The 23,049-nt window shown below is 32.3% G+C and overlaps 1 protein-coding gene across 4 annotated transcripts in view; it reads right to left on the bottom strand.

Moving 5' to 3' along the window:
* The window catches only part of LOC148950162 (uncharacterized), a 54,043-nt gene that overhangs the window by 25,009 nt on the left and 5,985 nt on the right, over positions 1–23,049 (bottom strand). The window contains exons 1-2 of one of the 4 annotated variants that reach the window (XM_089092187.1): positions 19,937–20,654; positions 1,634–1,736 (exon numbers count right to left, since the gene is read on the bottom strand). In XM_089092187.1, coding sequence (XP_088948313.1) covers positions 1,634–1,712 — 79 coding nt within the window. In that variant the 5' untranslated portion in view covers positions 1,713–1,736; positions 19,937–20,654. Of the gene's footprint in view, positions 1–1,633; positions 1,737–19,725; positions 19,750–19,936; positions 20,655–23,049 lie in introns of those variants that run through there. The other 3 variants (XM_089092189.1, XM_089092188.1, XM_089092186.1) reach the window with 3 other exon arrangements.

Below are 23,049 nucleotides of genomic sequence, written 5' to 3'. Positions count from 1 at the left end.
CTATTTTGTAGGCCCAGATTCTTAAAAGAGGGTTAATTCAAATGGGCATTTAAATACCTATTCCTCATTTGAGTAACAAAAGAGATCATGCCACAGGAAACAGCCACAAAATAGCATTTTAGTCCGTAAAACAGTAATTTCAGCACAAACAGGGCTAAAGTTTGATCAGACACATTATACTATCTTTATGAACGAGAAAGAACTGTGTATGTATTTATCTATTATTTCTCCAAAACACCTCTATATTTTTTCGGTAAAATTGATATCCTGGAATTTTCAAGCCTAAAAACCGATCTACGTAGGTCAGAAGTTTGAGAAAATCTGTTAAAAGCCTCAATTTTGGAAAAAAAAAATATTTATGTAAGTGACATGATATTTATAAATTCTTTTGAAAAGCATACATACGTCATATGTGCCTCATTAGTGTGTGATCCGTTTTCAATGTCTATGGTGCAGGCAAAATTACTCAAGAAACAAAAGATTGACAAGAAAAATCACTTGATTGACGTCATATTTATGAGTACATTTCAAGAGAATAAATTACATCATAAAGGGTATTGAAAAAAAAGTCTAAAGTAATGATAAACGAAAACGAAAATGCAGTCAGAATACTTGCGCTAGCAAAAATTACAATGAGTCAAAAACAAAAGTGAAGAACAAAGAAATATCCGGTCCGAAGATAATCAGCAGCAAGAATTAAAACAAGTCAAAACAAATATGAAGATCAAAGAAATTTGCGGTTACAATACATGCGACAACAAGAAATAGAACGAATTAGAAACGAAAGTGAAGAACGAAGAAATATGCGGCTAAAATATAGGACACAACAAGAAATACAAGCGACAGCGAGAAAGCGAGTATGACTGGCCACAAAAACGATCTAAATAGATCAGGACTTTGAGGAAGAATTCGTATTTTTCCCTGGGTGACTGTAACGAACCTGTGGTGACGCCAGGACATCAAGAAGAGGCTCAAGTCTGTGGTTAGAAGACAAGTGATAATGAGAATTCATATACAGAAGCCTGCCGCGTGCCAAGTGCCGGGCGGCAATGCCACCGGGCTCCCTTTACTATTATACATACATCAGAAGCATATACACTAAATTACCTCTTTTTCTCGAAGCTTCGTTCAACAAAAATTAACCCTTGAATTAAAGAGTCAGGCTTGAAAAAGCGGTAGCTTTCCTTACATTTAGGGTAACTCTGGATGTAGTATTAGAAACAAACATAATTAAATAACAAAAGCAATTTCCTTAAATGAATGTAAAAAGTGAGATTAAAACTTAAACGAACAGAAATTATTCCATATTATGAGACGGGCTGCACCCTTCTCAACCTCCCACTCTCTCTGACTTTTGTCCCCCCCCCATGCTCTTCAAGACTTTAGTGGAAATAACGGGTTGGGGGTTAAGGAGGGGGTAGCCTTCCTCATATACAGAACTATTTTTTTGGCAGCCTCCGTGGTATACGGAACAATTTGTTTTCGTTTCAAGTCTTATTTTTCTGCTTTACTTACATTTAAAAAAAAAACTTTTTTTTCTAAATAATCATTTTACCAAGAAAATAGAGAGGAAACGGGGAGGAAGAAACGAACTAGAACAAAAGAACAGGGATTCTTCCTGTATTTTACCTACCTCTCTTCAAATGGTCAGGAGATGGAGCAGCCAAAATACAACCTCCAAATAAGACAACAATAAATATGCCAGAATACATTACTTTTGTGACCACGCTCTAAACCTAGAAGTAGAACTACTTTAGAAACTTGGCGAAAGCAGAATAAAAAATTGCTATATTTCTATATTGGCTTTTTTTCAAATTCAATTTTGCTAAAAAATACATAATAAATGCATGACCGTATAGCTTAGATCATTTCTGCTTAGACTGGTTTTGTTAGAATATTTCAGTATCCATTCAAGTTTCCTGTCTGAAGAAATTATAGAAATTTTTTAGGGATTTGTTGTTGTTGTTGTTTAAAGGGCAATTTAGGCCTATATTTTTCTTGGAAAGAAAAAATCTGTCCCACATTATAAAAACCTGAAAAAAAAATTTTCATTAAGTTTAAGTGACCTATCAAATTGTAACAGCATAAGAAAATTTAAATATTATTAGAAGCAAAGAGAAAACGTCCAAAGAAGTGGAATGATCCTGATAAAAATTACACTACCACATTGGACATAACCAAGGACCCTCTTACAGAGCAGTTCCATGTTGGTATATACAAAAATATGATATTTGGAATTTTTTCTGAGAAAATTGGCCACGGATTTATGTTTAGTTATCTGTTTTTTTTTGTTTTTTTGTTTTTTTTCATCAGGGTGGATCACATCAAATCAGTGGTTGCAGAATGCTGATAAGTTACTCATTCAAATAGAAATTTAAAGCGTTAATGTGTTTTATTGAGTAACGATAGAGATTGTGTCACAGCAAAGTATTGATTTCTGCTATTTTGTGCCACACACCAACTTTTTTGTAGAATAGGTTTAAAATACAATCTAGTGAATATTCTGATACACCAAATCGGTTTAGAGTTATCGGAAAGGTGTACAACAAAAGTGTCCTTTATCCTGTAATTAACAAACATTTTGCATCTTTTAAGCGAAAGACAGTATGGTTCTAGAAAGGGTGGAAGATGTGTCAATCAAATTTTCCTCTTTGGTTAATAATTGAGAAGGGCTTGAGTCATCAAACACCCTTGGCTGTTTGTTCCCTCCTCAACGCATCTCTCTTTACGCTAAAGTTTTTATTGTTTTAAAGAGTAGAGATGTGACAAAAAGTAAACTTCAGCGTAAAGAGTGAGGCGTTGAGGAGGGGACAGCCTATTTCATATACGGATTAATTTCTATTCGTTTGAGTTTTAATGTCGCTCCTTACTTTTAGTAAAAAAAACTTTTTTAATTATTTAAATTTCGAACGTTTTTCAACTAATGCAAGTTCGAATTTGGCTCACCGTATATGAAAAATTAAATTAAAATTTGCATATTAATTTTGGCAAATATACTTTGTATATGAATGGTTGCCCCCTCCTCAACACCTTGTTCTTTACGCTAAAGCTGTTATCACTTTAAAAAAAACTTCCTATCAAACACTTCAGGGTAACGAACTGTAAGTAAGGAGCGACCTGGCTCAATGGTAGACGAAACTCTAGAAAACGGGATTTTGATACCAACCGATACCAAAAGAATCACATTTTAATGCTGATTTCAAATATATAAGTTTCATCAAGTTTAGTCCTACCCATCAAAAGTTAAGCACCTGAGACAATTTGGCTTATTTTTGAAAAAAGAAGGAAAGACCCCCTAAAAGTTATATAATCTTAATAAAAATCACACCATCATATTCAGCGTATCAGAGAACCCTACTGTAGAGGTTTCAAGCTCCTATCTACAAAAATGTGGAATTTTCCATTTTTTGCCAGAAGAAAGATCACGGATGCGTGTTTATTTGTTTGTTTTTTGTTTTTTTTTTGCCAGGGGTGATCGTATCGACCCAGTGCTCCTAGAATATCGTGGGTAGGCATATTGGAACGGATATTAAAAGTTCTAGTGCCCTTTTTAAGTGACCAAAAAATGGAGGGCAACTAGGCCCCCTCCAACACAAATTTTCCCCCCAAAGTCACCTGATCAAAATTTTGAGATAGCCATTTTGTTCAGCATGGTCAAAAATATGATAACTATGTATTTAAGGATGCCTCAATTCCCCAAAGTCCTGGGGGGAGGGATGAAAGTTATGAACTTTACCCAATGTTAACATTATGGTATTGGTTATGGGGAAATATAAAGACGTTTTCAGGGGGGATTTTTTCTGGTAGTGGGAGGGGGAGGGGGATGGGTTGGGGGTTATGTGGGAGGATCTTTCCATGAAGGAATTTTCATGGGGGAAGAGACATTGCTATGAAGGGGGCACCAGATTTCCCAGCATTCTTTAAAAAAAAGACCAGAAATTAAATTAAAAAAAATAAGTTTTTCAACTGAAAGTAAGGAGCAACATCACAACTTAAAAAGAACAGAAAATTACGTATATGATTGGCTTCACCCCCTAGTCAATACCTAACTCTTTAAGCCAAAGATGTTTTAGTACTTTCATAAGAGCTATTTATTCCAATTACCGGCCTTTGTGATTAAGGGTCATTTTTAAAGAACAAAATTCGAAATTTAGCTTAAAGAGCAAGGTATTGACTAGGGGGCGAATTCCCTAAAATACGTATTAAGAATATATGAATATAGAAGTTCGTTACGCAAGTTAATTCGTAAGTTCATATATTTATTGCTAATAAAAACGTTCGTAAATAAAATTAAACAAGTTTCAAGAAAGCCATTTGGCCAAACAAAAGTAAAATTAATATGAAAATTTTGTTGTAATTATTCATGTAGGGCGAGCCAAAATCAAAACCTTCATTAATTCAAAAACGTTCAAAAATTAATTCAAAAACAAGTTTTTTTAACTGAAAGTAAGGAACGACGTTAAAACTTAAAACGAACAGAAATTATTCCGTATATGAAAGGGGCTGTCCCCTCCTCGACGCCTCGCTTTTTACGTTAAAGTTTAACTTTCTCACAACTCTTTTTTTTTAAACAATAAAACAATTTAGCGTAAAGAGCGAGGCATTGAGGAGGGGACAGTAGTGTGTTATAACTATACGCCTTGGCATGAATATACAGTGCAGTTTGACGAGCACATTGCAAAAGCGACCAATCCCTCCATATTATGGAGCTATAAAGCAATCAAACATGTTATATTTGGAACCATGGACGAAATTGTATAATGCAACCAGACTGGTTTCTGAGCCAACACCTATTTTTTGGACAATTGCCTTTAGTCAAGACTAGTTTGTTAGGAATGCGTCGCTGCTAATTAAAGAATAGGATGCTACACTCAGAATTGACTGATTGTATATGATGTTAAATCATTTACCAAAAAATAACTTTATTAGCGAAAAAAGGTATAGCATTTGCGAATTGGACTGTATGAACGATCTTAATTGAATAATAGAGAAAAAACAAAGCTAGATAACATTTGCTAATTGAATTGTATGAAGGCGGTAAAAAAGGGCTAAACTATTATCAGTTAAGGTAACCCCGAAGGGAATGCTAACTCAGGCAATTTGTTATAAATTTGGAACAACATCAATCTACGAAAATGGTTAAGGATGATAAAATGACCTTGTGACTTGACCTAACTTTACTTCTTCGATGTGTTCTGTATAATAAACAAGTGGCGTTTTAACAGTGTTGTCAATTTAAAATAGGGTCTAACGTTATAGTATACTAAAAAGTTGATACTAATAGAGATGTAGATGTCAAGAAAAGAATTTTAATAATAAAATTCAGAACAATCCATAGAAATCCTTACAAATCAAGTAGTGAGGTGTATATGAGTATGAACCATCAAGGATCATAAGCACCAATTACCCTAACCACCAGGGACCTCAACCCCCAAGGGTCCCCAACCTCCAAGGGGTCCCCCCCTCACCGTTTTGGCCTCCTCCCCCCTCAATTTTTTAAATACTTTTTTTTGAAGTTTTTTTTCAACTTTTTTTCTATTATTTTTTTAACATGATACATTTTTTCAACTTTTTTTTACATCTCTTAGAATGAAATGCAACATACTTAAAACATAAAAAAATCACATTTAATATTGTCTAAATTCAAAATGAAAATGATATAGAAATGTTAGTCGTGACTTTTACTATTAGAAAAATATTGTTTGTAGTAGCACTTTTTTTTATTGGACTAAATTTATTTTTTGGACTTCGGAATTATTCAACTTTATTTTTGCGTATCTTAAAATGACATGAAATATGCTTATGGCCTTAGCAATTGTACTCTATGCTTGCTCAGAGACACGATGCGGCTTTCCCACTGGTAGTTTATGGCGGGTTATCGACACTACCTAGTTTATTGCATGTATTAAATAAGTATTTTGTTACGCAGTGGAACGATAAACACATAAGTCATATCTTTAAAAAAATGAAGATGGAGCATTTTAAGAAAATGTGTTCACATGATAGTGTTATTGTAGCATTGAATGCTGACAAGGAGAAGTATTTAAACTATGAAATAAGTACAAGTGATAGCACTATCGGAAACGTATGCGTGCATTGTCATGACAGTAAGGAATTAAATTTCTTTGGAGTACCGAAACAATTCAACTCTTATGTTGGTGAATATGTGAAATTGAGATCTCCAGAGATGATTGCACTCAAAAAGAATGCCAACAGAAAAATAATCGTTGATGATAGAGGACAACTACTTGCTACTATTGCAGGTAACACATTACCTACTGATACATCCTATCGTCAGCTTTCTGTTATTAGCATTCAATGGAAGGTCAAAAGAAGAAAGGCCTACTCTTCTACTATTATCATAAACCATATCTTGTCTACGTACAGAAACTGTTACCTATGTTAAAAACTGTGTTGTAATACACAGTGGCATTGCCGGAAAAATAAAAAGGGCATTGTTAGAAAATATCAATAAGGAATACAAAGATAAATCGATGAAAAACAAAGTACCAGCAAACGTTACCACCATTGTTCAATTAGTTAATGAACCACATAGTACCAAAGACGAAACGCATATTGAATCTGTCGGTGACACAACAGTAAAAATTGTGTATGACTCCAAATGGAATCATGATTATTCTACTGATTACGAGCAAAGAGAAGACAATAGCTACAATATCAAGAGAGAACATGGTGAACTATTTTATGGAACAGATTCAAAATGTTCAAAGTTGATCATTGATATTGATAATGTATCATAATGTATTTTTCTATTAATATTCTACATGGCATTATTTCATTAAAAATATAGTATGCATTACATTGTTATTTGTTCATTATTTTTAGAGTATGCAAGCATATCAAACGTTTAGAATGTCTATTAAAACATCGGAGATCTAAGAAAAGAAATTTGCAAACATCTATTGTCATACACATGGGATAACATTGACAAAATCTAAGTATCAGAGTGAATAAATTTTATCAATCAACATCTTTGTCAGATACATCGGATAAAATTGACTAAATCTAATTTTCAGATTGAATAAATTCTTTATCAACATCTTTTCTCGGATACGTTGGATAAGATTGTCAAAATCTATGTATTTGAGTGGATAAATTCTTTATCAACTTCCCTTTGTCTGATACATCAGATAACATTCACAAAATCTGTGTATTAGAATGAATAAATTCCTTATCATCATCCTTGTCGGTTACGTCGAATAAAATTGACAAAATCGAAGTATCAGAGTGAATATAGTTTTTATCAATGTCTTTTTGACAGATACGTTTGATAACACTGACCATATCTAAGTAACACAGTGAATAAATTCTATATCAACTTCTTTGTCTGATACATCGGATAATATTCACAAAATCTAAGTATCAGAGGGAATAAATTCATTATCGACATGCTTTGTCAGATATGCCTGATAAAATTGAGAAAATCTAAGTATCGGAGTGAATAAATTCTTTATCAATGTCTTTTAACAAATACGTTTGATAACACTGACATAATTTAAGTATCGAATCGAAAAAATTCTTTATTAAAATTCTTTATTGATATCATTTGTCATATACGTTGGATAACATTGACAAAATCTATGTATTAGAATGAATAAATTCTTTATCATCATCCGTTGTTTGATATTTCATTATGAAAAAATTGTAAGTAAGTAAGTAACAAACTCTTTCTTGAATTCCCTTTTTGGATACATAATACAGAAATTTAATTCAGGAAATTTTGATAAAAATTGAACAAGTTCTTTATTAATATTCTTTATCAATTTAATTTGCTTCCTGGACAAACAATACAGAAGTTTCACAAAATCTAAGTATCGGAGTGATTAAATTGTAAATCAACATCCATTTCCCGGATACATAGGATAAAATTGACAAAATCTATGTGTTAGAGTGAATAAGTTTTTTTTATCAACATCGTTTGTCAGATACATCGGATAAAATTGACAGAATCTAAGAATCAGAGTGAATACATTTTTTATCAACATCCTTTGTCAGATACATCGGAAATAATTGACAAAATCTAAGTACCAGAGTGAATAAATACCTTATCAACATCCTTTGTCAGATAAAATTGACGAAATATAAGTATCAGAGTGATTAAATTCTATATCAACATCCTTTTCTCGGATACATAGGATAAAATTGAAAAAATCTAAGTGTTAGAGTGAATAAATTTCTTTTTATCAACATGTTTTGCCAGATACATCGGATGAGATTAAAAAGATTTTAGTGTCAGAGTGAATAAGTTTTTTTTTATCAACATCCTATGTCAGATACATCGAATAAAATTGACAAAATCTAGATACCAGAGTGAATAAATGCTTTAACAGCATCCTTTATAGGATATGTCGGATGAAATTTACAAAATCTAAGTATCAGAGTGATTAAATTCTATATCAACATCCTTTTCTCGGATACATAGGATAAAATTGACAAAATCTAAGTGTTAGAGTGAATAAATTTTTTTTATCAACATCCATTGCCAGATACATCGGATAAAATTGACAAAATCTAAGTTTCAGATTGATCAAATTCTATATCAACATCCATTTCTCGAATACATGGGATAAAATTGACAAAACCTAAGTGTTAGAGTGAATAAATTTTTTTATCAACATCTTTGGTCAGATACAATGAATATAATTGACAAAATCTAAATATCAGAGTGAATAAATGCTTTATCAGCATCCTTTGTCAGATATGTTGGATAAAATTGAAAAAATCTAAGTGTCAGAGGGAATAAATATTTTCTTATCAACATCTTTTGTCAGATACATCAAATATAATTGACAAAATCTAAGTATCAGAGTGAATAAATGCTTTATCAGCATCCTTTGTCAGATATCTCGGATAAAATCTAAGTAAGTAAGTAACAAACTCTTTCTTGAATTCACCTCTTGGATACACAATACAGAAATTTGATTCAGGAAATTATGAAAAAAATTTAACAAATTCTTCACCTGAAAAAATTCAGGTTCACTTAGAGTGGCGCCACTGTAAGTGAACCTGAATTAACCTAACTTTTTGAATATCTCTCTCACTATGACTGTGTGTCTGAGCGGATGTGGTACTATCTATTACCGGTCTAACCTAAATTCAACATAACGACGCAAGAAGTCAAAATAAATAGAACTTGGATTTTATGACAGTTATGTAATGTATCCGACAAAAACGTTGAAAACGAATTTATTCGATATACCCGACAAATGATATTGATAATGCATTTAAAGGATGTTGATAATTAATTTATTCACTCATTAATTTTTTTAGATTTTGTCAATTTTATCCCATACATCCGAGAAAGGTACGTTGATAAAGTATTTATACAATCTGATACTTAGATTTTGTAAATATTATCCGACATACCCGACAAAGGATGTTAATAATGAACTTATTCACTCTGGTACTTCGATTTTGTCAATTTTATTCGACATATTCGAAAAATGATGTTGATAAAGCATTTATTCAATCTGATACTTAGATTTTGTCAATTTTATCCGATGTATCTGACAGAGGATGTTGATAAAAAAAAATTATTCACTTTAACACTTAGATTTTGTCAATTTTATCTGACATATCCGACAAAGGATGCTGATAAAGCATTTATTCATTCTTACACTTAGATTTTGTCAATTTTATCTAACATATCCGAAAAAGGATGCTGATAAAGCATTTATTCCCTCTGATATTTAGATTTTGTCAATTATATTCGTTGCAAGTGATAAAAAAGATGTTGATAAAAAAAAATTATTCACTCTGATACTTGGATTTGTCAATTTTATCCCATTAATCTGAGAAAGGAATGTTGATATAGAGTTTAATCACTCTGATACTTAGATTTTATCCGAGATATCCGACAAAGGATGCTAATAAAGCATTTATTCACTCTGGTATTTAGATTTTCTCAATTATATTCGTTGTATCTGACAAAAGATGTTGATAAAAAAATTTATTCACTCTGACACTTAGCTTTTGTAAATTTTATCCCATGTATTCGAGAAATGGATGTTGATATAGAATTTAATCAATCTGACACTTAAATTTTTTCAATTTTATCCAATATACGCGACAAATTATGTTGATAATGCATTTAAAGGATGTTGATAAAGTATTTATTCACTCTGATACTTAGATTTTGTCAATTTTATCCCATGTATCAGAGAAAAAAATGTTGATATGGAATTTAATCACTCTGATACTTAGATTTTAATCAATATGATACTTAAATTTTGTTAATTTTATCCAACATATCCGATAAAGTATGTTGATAAAGTATTTATTCACTCTGATATTTAGATTTTGTCAGTTTTATTCGATGTATCTGACAAAGGATGTTGATGGAAGCGAATTCAATCGATAAAGAATGTTAATATAGAATGTGTTCAATTTTTTTCATAATTTCTTGAATTAAATTTCTGTATTGTGTATCCAAGAGGTGAATTCAAGAAACAGTTTGGGACTTAGTTACTTAAAATTTTTCACAATATTTAGATTTTGATTTTGTCAGTTATATTCGTTGTAACTGATAAAAGATGTTGATAAAAAACATTTATTCACTCTGATACTTAGATTTTGTCAATTTTATCCCATGTATCCAAGAAAGGGATGTTGATATATAATTTAATGACTCTGATACTTAGATTTTAACCGAGATATCTGACAAAGGATGCTGATAAAGCATTTATTCACTCTGAAACTTAGATTTTGTCAATTATATTTGACGAATTTGACAAAAGATGTTGATAAAAAAAAATTTATTCACTCTGACACTTAGATTTTGTAAATTTTATCCAACATATCTGACAAAGGATTCTGATAGAGCATTTATTCACTCTGATATTTAGATTTTGTCAATCATATTCGTTGTATCTGACAAAAAATGTTGATAAAAAAAATTTATTCACTCTGACACTTAGCTTTTGCAAATTTTATCCTATGTATTCGAGAAATGGATGTTGATAAAGAATTTAATCAATCTGACACTTAGATTTTGTCAATTTTATCCGATGTATCTGGCAAAGTATGTTGATAATAAAAAATTATTCACTGTAACACTTAGATTTTGTCAATTTTATCCTATGTATCAGAGAAAAGGATGTTGATATAGAATTTAATCACTCTGATACTTATATCTTGTCAATTTTATCCGACATATCCGATAAAGGATGTTGTTAAAGCATTTATTCACTCTGATATCTATATTTTGTCAATTTTATTCGATGTTTCTGACAAAGGATGTTGATAAAAAAAAACTTATTCACTCTGACACTTAGATTTTGTGAATTTTATCCGATGTATCTGGCAAAACATGTTTATAAAAAGAAAATTATTCACTCTAACACTTAGATTTCGTAAATTTTATCCTATGTATCCGAGAAAAGGATGTTGATATAGAATTTAATCACTCTAATACTTATATTTTGTCAATTTTATCCAACAAAGGATTTTGATAAAGCATTTATTCACTCTGGTACTTAGATTTTGTCAATTTTATCCAATGTATCTGACAAAGGATGTTGATAAAAAAATTACTCACTCTGACACTTAGATTCTGTGAATTTTATCTGATGTATCTGACAAAAGATCTTGATAAAAAAAATTATTCACTCTAACACATAGATTTTGTCAATTTTATCCAATGTATCCGAGAAATGGATATTGATATAGAAGTTAATCACTCTGATACTTAGATTTTTGGGAAATTGCTGTATTGCCTGTCCAGGAAGCGAATTCAATCGATAAAGAATGTTAATAAAGAATTTGTTCAATTTTTGTCATAATTTTCTAAACTAAATTTCTGTATTGTGTATCCAAGAAGCGAATTCAAGAAAGAGTTTGTTACTTACTTACGTACAATTTTTTCATAATGACATATCCAACAACGGAGGATCATAAAGAATTTATTCATTCTAATACATAGATTTTTTTAATGTTATCTGACGTATCTGACAAATCATATCAATAAAGAATTTGGATAAAGAATTTGTTCAGCTCGACGGTTGAATTATGTCAGTATTATCAAACGTCTTTCAAAGGACATTTATCCAGAATTTATTCATTCCGATACTTAGATTTTCTCAGTTTTATGAAGCATATTTGACAAAGCATGTTGATAAAGAATTTATTCACTCTGGTTCTTAGATTTTGTGAATGTTACCTGATGTATCAGACAAAGAAGTTGATATAGAATTTATTCACTATGATACTTAGATATGGTCAGTGGTATCAAACGTATCAGTCGAAAAGACATTGACAAAGAATTTATTCAATCTGATACTTAGATTTTATCAATTTTATCAGACGTAACCGACAAAGGATGATGATAAGGAATTTATTCATTCTAATACACAGATTTTGTGAATGTTATCTGATGTATCAGACAAAGGGGAGTTGATAAAGAATTTATCCACTCTAATAAATAGATTTACACAATGTTATCCAACGTATCCGAGAAAGGATATTGATAAAGAATTTATTCAATCTGAAACTTGGATTTAGTCAATTTTATTCGATGTATCTGACAAAGATGTTGATATAAAAAATTTTTCACTCTGATACTTAGATTTTGTCAATGTTATCCCATGTGTATGACAATAGATGTATGCAAAATCCTTTTCTTAGATCTCCGATGTTTTAATAGACATTCTAAATGTTTGATATGCTAGCATACTCTAAAAATAATGAACAGATAACAATGTAATGCATACTATATTTTTAATAAAATAATGCCATGTAGAATATTATTACAAAAATATATTATGATACATTATTAATATCAATGATCAACTTTGAACATTTTGAATCTGTTCCAAAAAATAGTTCACCATGTTCTCTCTTTATATTGCAGCTATTGTCTTCTCTTAGCTCGTAATCAGTAGAATAATCTTTATTCCATTTTGAGGCATACACAATTTTTACTGGTGTATCACCGACAGATTCAATATGCGTTTCGTCTTTGGTATTATTTGGTTTATTGACTATTCCATCATTGGTAGTAACGTTTGCTGGCACTTTCTTTTTCATCGATTTATCTTTATATTCCTTATTTATATTTTTTATCAATGCCCTTTTTATGTTTCCGGCAGTTTCACTGGGTATTACAACATTATTTTTACACAGGTAACAGTTCCGGCACGTAGACAAGATATGGTTTATGATATTAGTAGAAGAGTAGGCCTTTCTTCTTTTGACCTTCCTTTGAATGCTAATACCCGAAAGCTGACGATAGGATGTATCAGTAGGTAATGTGTTACCTGCAACAGTAGCAAGGAGTTGTCCTCTATCATCAACGATTATTTCTATGTTGGCATTTTCTTTGAGCGCAATCATCTCTGGAGATCTCAATCTCGCATATCCACCAACGAAAGAGTTGAATTTTTTCGGTACTCCAAAGAAATTTAATTCTTTACTGTCATGAAAATGCACGCATACGTTTCCGATAGTGCTATCACTTGTACTTATTTCATAGTTTAAATACTTCTCCTTGTCAGCATTCAATGCTACAATAACACTATCATGTGAACAAACTTTCTTAAAATGCTCCATCTTCACTTTTTTAAAGATATGACTTATGTGTTTATCGTTCCATTGCGTAAAAACACTGATTCAATACATGCAATAAACTAGGTGGTGTCGATAACCCGCAATAAAGTACCAGTGGAAAAGCCGCATTGTGTCTCTGAGCAAGCATAGAGTACAATTGCTAAGGCCATAAGCATGTTTCATGTCATTTTAAGATACGCAAAAATAAAGTTGAATAATTCCGAAGTCCAAAAAATAAATTTAGTCCAATAAAAAAAAGTATTAGTACAAACAATATTTTTCTAATAGTAAAAGTCACGACTAACATTTCTATATCATTCTGATTTTGGATTTGGAAAATATTAATTGTGATTTTTGTATGTTTTAAGTATGTTACATGTAAAAAGCTTACGTCTAAGAGATGTAAAAAAAAAGTTGAAAAAATGCATCATGTTAAAAAAATAATAAAAAAAGTTTTAAAAAAACTTCAAAAAAGTATAAAAAATGTGGGGGGGCAAAATAGTTGGGGGGGGGGGGGAGGACCCCCTTGGAGTGTGGGGATAGGGGACCTTTGGGGGTTAAGGTCCCTGGTGGTTAGGGTTATTGGTGCTTATGATCCTTGACGGTTCATACTCATATACACCTCACTGCTTGATCTGTAAGGATTTTTATGGATTGTTCTGAATTTATTTATTAAAATTCTTTTCTCGCCTTCTACATCTCTCTTAGTATCAACTTCTTAGTATACTATAACGTTAAACCCTATTTTAAATTGACAACACTCTTCAAACGCCACTTGTGTATTATACAGAATACAACAAAGAAGTAAAGCTAGGTCAAGTCACAAGGTCATTTTATCATCGTTAACCATTTTCATAGATTGATTTTGTTCCAAATTTATAACAAATTGCCTGAGTTAACAAGCCCTTCTGGGTTACCTTAACTGGTAATCTGTTTAGCCCTTTTTTTACCACCTTCATACAATCCAATTCGAAAATTTAACCTAGCTCTGTTTTTTCCCTATTATTCAATTAGGATTGGTCATGCAGTCCAATTCTCAAATACTAAATAAAGTTATACCTTTTTTCGCAAATAAAGTTATTTTTTGGTAAATGATTTAACACCATATGCAATCAATCAAATCTGAGTGTAGCATCCTATTCTTTAATTAGCAGGGACGCATTCCTAACAAACTAGTCTTGACTAAAGGCAATTGTCCAAAAAATAGGTGTTGGCTCAGAAACCAGTCTGATTGCATTACACAATCTCGTCCCTAGTTCCAAATATAACGTGTTTGATCACTTTATAGCTCTATAATATGGAGGGATTGGTCGCTTTTGCAATGTGCTCGTCAAACTGCACTGTATATTCATGCCTCATGCGTATAGTTCAAACCTTTATATAACACACTACTGGGGACAGCCCCTTTCATATACGGAATAATTTCTGTATTAGTATTTCTGTGTAGTATTGGTTTTTTTTTTTTTGGAAAGCCATTTAGCACAAGAAAAGTAAAATTAATATGCAAATTTTGTTTTACTTATTCAGTGACGGTGAGCCAAAATAAAAGCTGCATTAAATAAAAAACGATCAAAAATTAAATAAAAAAAACAAGTTTTTTTAACTGAAAATAAGGAGCGACATTAAAACTTAAAACGAACAGAAATTATTCCGTATATGAAAGGGGCTGTCCCCTCCTCAACGCCTCGCTCTTTACGTTAAAGTTTTTCATTGTTCTTAAAAATAAAGTTGTAAGACAGAGACAAACTTTAGCGTAAAGAGCGAGGCATCGAGGAGGGGACAGACCTTTTCATATACGGAATAATTTCTGTTCGTTTTAAGTTTTAATGTCGCTCCTTACTTTCAGTTAAAAAAAACTTGTTTTTTTTATCTAATTTTAATTAAACGCCCCCGTGTTTCAGTAGCCGCTCTTAAGAAACCGAGATTCTAACAGTCAAACTTTAGCGTAAAGAGAAAGGTAATGACGAGGGGGCAATCTTTCATATATGGAATAATTTCTGTTCGTTTCTCAAATAACGCCAGTAAATATGGCTCACCCTCTATGAAATAGACCCCTCACCCTCACGAAAACTCCTCCACAGAAATTCCATCCAACGTAAAGTGCACCCCCCCCCGCCTTAAAATTCCATCCAGACAGTTCCATCCTTGCTGAGAATCCCCCTTCCTGTAAAATTGCTTGCGGACGAATCAGCCTGAAAAATTCTCGTTAGCATCCTTTCATTTGAATAAGACTTTAATCTCTAATCGGTTTCTCGATCACTCCAGAAATGCCCTTTCCCTGGATATTATTAGCTGGAAATCAAAACACGCGGAAAATAGCCTCTGGATAATTCCCCAAGAACATCTCCAAATGAAAAATTTGGAAAAAAGAATGTAGTACAATTAAAAAGAATTTCGTATAGCAGTTCTATCAAATACCCCCAGAATAACATGTCCCCAGGAAAATTCACCCTCCCGAAAGATTCTTCCTATATAAATATCCCCCCAGGAACCCCCCCCCCCTTCCAAAAAAAATGTCTGTATACTTCCCAATAACAAACACTATACATAAACAATGGGCAAATTTTATAACTTACAGGCCTCTCCCTACGGACTGTGGGGGGTCAGTTTTACACATAAAGACATAATTATTTGATCTTTCAAATATATTGAACAAAATATCTATCTCAAAATTTTGATCAGATAACTTTGGGGAAGAAATGGAGTGGGAGGGGGCCCAGTTGCCCTCCAATCTTTTTGATAACTTGAAAAGACCACTAGAACTTTGTGTCTCCGTTCGAAAGCACCCTCTCCCAATCTTCTGGGACTATTATTTTAATACTATCACCCCTTGAAAAAAAAACAAAAAAAAACACGCATCCGTGATCTGTCTCCTGGCAAAAAATAACAAAATTCCACATTTTTGCAGATAGGAGATTGAAACTTCTACAGTAGGGTTCTTTGGTACGCTGAATATGATAGGCGTGACTTTTATTCAGATTCCCTGAATCTTAGGGGTCTTTTCCCCTTTTTTCGAAAACCCTCCCTATTTCCAAAATCAGGGAAATTTTCTCAGGCTCCTAACTTTTTATGCGTAACACTAAACTTGATGAATCTTATATATTTGAAATCAATAAACAATTACAAAATTTTGTGTACTTTTTTTAATGCTCCCTTACTATCAAAAATATGAACCATAGTTTATATGGAACTAGCTGAGTATTCCTGCAAAACGTCAAACTTACAACACAAAGTTTATTATCCATACCTTATAAAACAATACATGTTTAGGCCCTGAGAGCAGGAATGTAGCAGGGAACTAGTTGATTCTTCCAACATTGGAACCGCCATTGGCTTGGGTTTGACGTTTTAAATAAGTTTAATGCCATGCAGAGCAGGCAACGTAACATGCGTTCTTCTTTATTAAAATGAACATCATATTAAGAAACAATTTCTAGAATTTTCATCGAACATCGATTTGCTAGGCGTTCTAGAATTAACTATTTTCTAAAGAAGATTTGCAAAGTTTTCAAAACATAAACAATATTTTCGTATGTCCCCCCTCTGCTAAACAGCCCCCCCCCTGTCCCCCCTCTGCTAAACAGCAATTTTTTTTTTACACATACAGGTGTAGAATAGCAATAAACCAAAAAGAAGTTGGAATGTAACCTGACAACAACAAAAAAATATCACAGAAAACAAAAATGCAAATAGATTTTTAGTACTATGATTTCTCTATAGGTTATATATTACAAAAAGTTTTATCCTGTCTATTAAATACTAAAAATAAGTAAATAATTTGAATAAGTAAATCTAACAATAAGTAATACTTTTTGAACGTACAACTTTGAGTGGTTCCAGAGCCACATGCCTACACTTCTCCCAACCCTAAATTTCAAGGGTTTGTGGCATGGATTTAGTGACATACTAACAATGTAGTTACAAACCATTAGACTGGCTGACCTCCATTCCCTTTTGAATTAAAATTCTTGACAGGTTTAAAATATAAGTGCATCACTTTTTCAGACGTAGTAAATTATCAGAAAAATAATCAAGCAGTTAGTGGTAACGAACTGTAAGTAAGGAGCGACTCGGCTCAGTAGTTACAGTAACTCTAGAAAAAGGAATTTTAATACCAGTAGACACTTCAAAAGAATCAGCAAATTATGCTGAAAGTAAAGATCGAAGTTGGAACTTAAAACGAAAAAAAATAATTACTTTGCGGTCTATTTAACATATATTAATTAAACTTGTACAAAGAAACCAACTGATGTTATTTCCCTATGTTTGTAGGATTATAGAAAACTATTGCTTTACTGAAAACACAAAAGTGAAGTAAAAAAAGAATATTGATTTAGGATCCAAAGGTGAGTATATAGACAAGTTTCATTATTACTCGAAATGAAGAACAAATAAACCATAATATGAACTGAGGAAATCCGGGTATTGTCTCTATACAATGGAGAATTTCAAGGCATTATACAAATTCTAAAGCCAGTCTATACTCCTAATACTATCAGGATGGCTTCCCTTTGAACTTGTCTATAAAAAATAATAAAATGTCTCTAAAATGCCTTATTTAGTTTACTATCCTTTAATAGTTTACTTTTATTGTACCAAAACTCCTATATTGTTTTGTGTTTTCAGTAAAGCCCTAGTTTTCTATAGTACTACAAATATATGGAAATAGCATCAGTTGGTTTATTTGTTTTATTGATATATGTTAAATAGACCGTAAAGTAATGATTTTTGTTCGTTCTAAGTTTAAATTTTGCTTTTTACTTCCCTAAAAAAAACTGTTTTTTTTTCAAATTAGTTATTAGCAAGGACGGCGGGTGCAGTGGATATGTTAGAAGTAGAATAGCCAAGGCCCAAGGTTTTTTTTTCTTTTCTTGCAGTTGAAACAGTTACAGTTGAAACAGTATTTGTACAGTTTTTTTTCAAGTTTGGAAGAATAAGAAGATAGGTTTGTGAACAAAAATTAGAATATTGGAAGCTACAGCGATGACACTGGTCAAATATGATTCCGAACCATGGTGCTCCTAAGAAACGAAGGAAGATTTGCTAGATGTTTTCCAGAGAAACTAACTACGGATGGGAGAAAGGTGGATATGGCTAGGGCACGTTCTCTGGATGAAGGATGACAGATTGCCAAAGATTGTGCTATTCGACCAACCGTCTAGGGCTAAACGGAAAGCAGGTCGTCCTCAATTGGGGTGGAAAGATGACGTAAGGAAAGAATGATAACTTCCTAGGAGGGTGTAAAGAGGGATGATCTGATTATATTGGGGTGGAGGAGGAGCGTGCGTAGCTGTGTTGTCCTCAGGTAGCTTGGCTCTGCAGTGAGTTGTTCTTAGTAGTAGTAATAATTTATCATTATCGATAAGATATTGAGCTTAGGTCGCTTAGAGGCTCAATGAAGTCATTTCTGTTATCTGTGTAGTAGGACACTGAAAGCAGATAAAGTTTTTGTGGCTTTTTTTTTTAACGCATAGGCCTAGTTGAAAGTGTTACTCAATGCTTCTTTAGCCATCCCCACTCACAAAATTCTTTGGGGTTGCTAACGGTTCATTAATTTCTGTTATCTATGTAGTGGGACACTGAAAGCAGTTACAGTTTTTGTGGCTTTATTTTTAACGCATAGGCCTAGTTTTACTCAATGCTTCTTTAGCAATCCCCACTCACAAAATTCTTTGGGGTCACTAATGATTCATTAACAAGTATTATGGTATTATTTACTTGTGTAAACCGGAATTTTTGGAGTGAATTATAGAGGAGTAAGGTCATATTTAGAGCTTAGAATTAAAAAAAAAAAAAAAAATTCCAAACGAAACCGTCTGAATTTGAAATCATGCCCAATTTTTCTGCTTTGATATAGCCTTAGTGAATGTAGGCACCTTAAAATTGTTCCACTCATGGAGACGAATTTTCGATTAAAAAGGTTAATAACTTAGTTATATCTGAATTGCAAAATTGTAAGAGATGTATATGCAAATATTGCATCAAAACGGACAGAAAGCAGCTTACTTTGACCCAAGGCGACCTTAACGGGGGTTAAAATATCACCTCTGCTTATATAACAGTTCAACATGCTATGTCTCTAACATCTAAAGCTACTTAAAGTTTTGTAAAGGATGTAGCAATTAAGGATAACTGTTGATTTTATATTCTACTAGTGCTTACCCTAGGGTTTTCTTCCTCTGAAACTCAAAATATAACTGAAGTTTTACTGACAAGAAACAATGCCGAATGGACAACATCCATGGTTTCGCAATAAACTCCACTATATAGGTTCTGTACTTTCTCAGTAATTATCTTGATAATTGACAATCGCAAAATTTCAACTTAAAATATAGCAACCTTTTTTTTGTGTGCTTTGTCTTTAGTCACTTACCTGCTGAAAGATATATTCTATAGTCCAATTATGTTGATTGTCTTTAGACTAGTTTGATACTAATAATTTTAATTCAGTGAATTTCAAAGGCAGTTAGAAAACTTGGTCAATTATAAGTCTAAAAAATGATTCAAGTTGCCAGACTGTCAACACAAATTTAGCAAAGATCCCTTCTATATATAGAATGTGTAGCTTACAATTTCAGCCAAACGCATATCTTCTATTTACAATGCATTTTCATCGGTCCATTCCTATCAGCATTAACATGTGTTTTCAAAGCCAAATTTCAAACGCCTTTAAAATAAGTAGGATTGTTTGGCACTGATGTTACTGAAAATGTAGCTTAAAGTCCCAGGAAAGTAAAGGCAAATTTGGCAGGGATCTCTTCTGTGATTTGGCTCTGCAGCTTACAATTTGAGTCAAGCACTTATGTCCTGTATACAAGTTGGTTTAACAAGCTTATTCCTGCCAGAACTATGCCTTTAAAGCCAAACTTCAGAGTGTGTTTAAAACAAGTAAGAACATTTGTCACTTATATTGCTGAAGAAATAGCTTTAAGTCACTGGAACGTAAACATTATTTAGCGAAGAGCTGCTCTGTTTAAGAATTGTATAATAACTGTGTAGATCATGGCTTAGGTCGCTAACAACTGTCACTCTTCGGGAACCGTGAAATTACTTTCTTATAAAAGTAGTATCCGACTTCTAAACAACAATGATTACTAAAACATTTGATGCGGTCGAAATTAGTGTTATTGAGAGAATGGATTTTTGTCTTATTGTTAAAGCCCGAAGAAATAAAGTCAGTAACTGTTTAACTTTAATAGTCTTGTAAATTAACTTTTGGGTGCTCAATCGAAGTAATTGATGGGTAATTTGTTTGTACTTACTTTCATTTTTCGTAATAATAACATCTTTTTTCCCGAGATGTAATGTAGCTTCAAGGTTAGGTTAAATTAAAATATATTAAACATGTGTGCTCATTCATTACCTGTACCTGAAATTGAGGTTACTACCAAAACAGACGTCGGGTCAGTCACATACTTTAACTGAGAAATGACTACGAAATAAATTTTAAGATTTGTGGGCAAGAAATCAGGCACGTACGCACGAATTTTTTTTCGGGCTGGGGGGGAATGATGAAACCCCTTCTAACCGCGTGTGGCTCTACCCCTCAAATCTTAAATGTTTGTAGGATTATAGAAAACTAGCACTTTACTGAAAACACAAAAGTCTAGTAAAAAAACAAGAATATTGACTTAGGAGTCAAAAGTAAATCCTAGCCTCACAGCAACAAACAAATCTATAACGCTTTTCATAGTCCTACAGGAGCTGTGATATCAGTAACTTTCAGTATACAAATAAAATTATCTTAGAAACTTCGGCATAAATATAATAAGTTGAAAGGCAGTACACAGTATATAAAATAATGGATTGATTTATCAAGTAACATCCGGGTTTTATCCAGTATTACTTGAAATGAAGAACATATCAACCGTAATATGAACTCTGGAAATCCAGTTATTTTTCTCTATTAAACGGAGGATTTTAAGTTGTGATACAAATTCTAAAGCGACTGTGTAGTCTTAATACTAATAAGATTCCTTCACTTCGAACTTGTTTACAAAATAATCATGAAATGTCATTTTCAGATCCAAAGCGACAGTCAATCATTGAACTGAGCTCATTGTGCTGAAGTGATGCAGAATTAAACGAAAAAAAAAAATCAACAATCTAAAAATGCTTTACAATTATACTGTTAAAAGTGTCCTTAAAAGGTTTACTTTTACAATACCAAAACTCCTATATTGTTTTGTGTTTTCAATAAAGCGTTAGTTTTCTGTAATCCTACAAACAAAGGAAAATATCACCAGTTTATTTATTTTCATTAGTTTTATTGATATATGTTAGATAGGCTGTGAAGTAGTAATTTTTGTTCGTTTTAAGTTCCGACTTCGCTCTTTACTTCCCTCGGAAAAACTTGTTTTTTTTTTAATTTTCTATGCTCGTGTTTTTATTAAAATTTAATTTAGAAACAACACTGCTATAATTTTTTCTGTTTATACAGAATAATTTCTGTTTGTTTTAAGTTTTAATGTTGGTCCTTAGTTTTAGTTGAAAACTTTTTTGTATATAATTTCTAATCACCTCCAATCTAGGGAAGATAAGACACCTTAACTTTTATTAAGGAGCTGAACTAAGAAGTCGTGCAAGAATTAAAGGAAAAAATAAGTTTGGAGTGGACAAAAATCAAAACATAGTGTCGTTTCTTTTTGTATGAAAAAGAAAAAAAATAAGAAGAAGAAATAGATCTTTAATTCTCTGTCTTAAAAAGTTAAATTTAGTCACACTTAAGAAAGTAGCTCTAGGCGAGTAGCTTCGCCACAAAAGGTTAACTGGGCGGACAGAAATGCTAGCTCAACAGAAATGTGACATTAGGCTTAGGGATTTATTTTGTCCCTAAATAAAAAACCACTCACTGCTCAAAAACGGATGGAAATTTTCATAAAAAGATCATTTCTTGTGTATGTACGATAATTGGTATTACAAGCTAAGTTTGTTTTCATTTCAAAAATTTCCTATATTCTCCTACAGAACTGTTTTCATTTATCTTTCTTCTTCTTTGGCTGCACAACCTTGCGTACGGAGAGAATATTACGGTGGAATTGTCAAGTAAATGGATTTAGAGATATACTCAGAATGTCGTTGCAAACCATTAACTGGATGTCCTATATTTCCTTTTGAATCAAAATGCTTGACCAAATACCTTCCTGGGACAAGCTTAAAAAAAAGACATTCTATTTCAAAGTCGAACGCTATGTCCACAGGTCCAGAGCTCTAATAATCGGATTTGATATGTTAGTGCTGTTACCTTAATTGTGTAGCTTATTAAGGGGGCTTGGAGGAGGAGCATACGAGAGGTGTTCTTGCAAACCTCCAGTTACGGGTTTTGGACAGTAATTATTACAATTATGATTTCGTTTTATACTTCCAAGCTTTTCTACTTAAGAAGTGACATCAAAAGTATTGTTTTTAGGGCTATATCACACTTACGGATGGTAGAATTGATGCACATCACGTAGATATGAGCAATAGCTTTCAAATGAGCCATTA

The sequence above is a fragment of the Artemia sp. Qi Xiang Cuo genome, chromosome 7 (genome assembly GCF_049724085.1).
Source record: "Artemia sp. Qi Xiang Cuo chromosome 7, ASM4972408v1, whole genome shotgun sequence".
Lineage (NCBI taxonomy): Eukaryota > Metazoa > Arthropoda > Branchiopoda > Anostraca > Artemiidae > Artemia > Artemia sp. Qi Xiang Cuo.
This window is presented reverse-complemented; position numbering and strand designations above follow the sequence as displayed.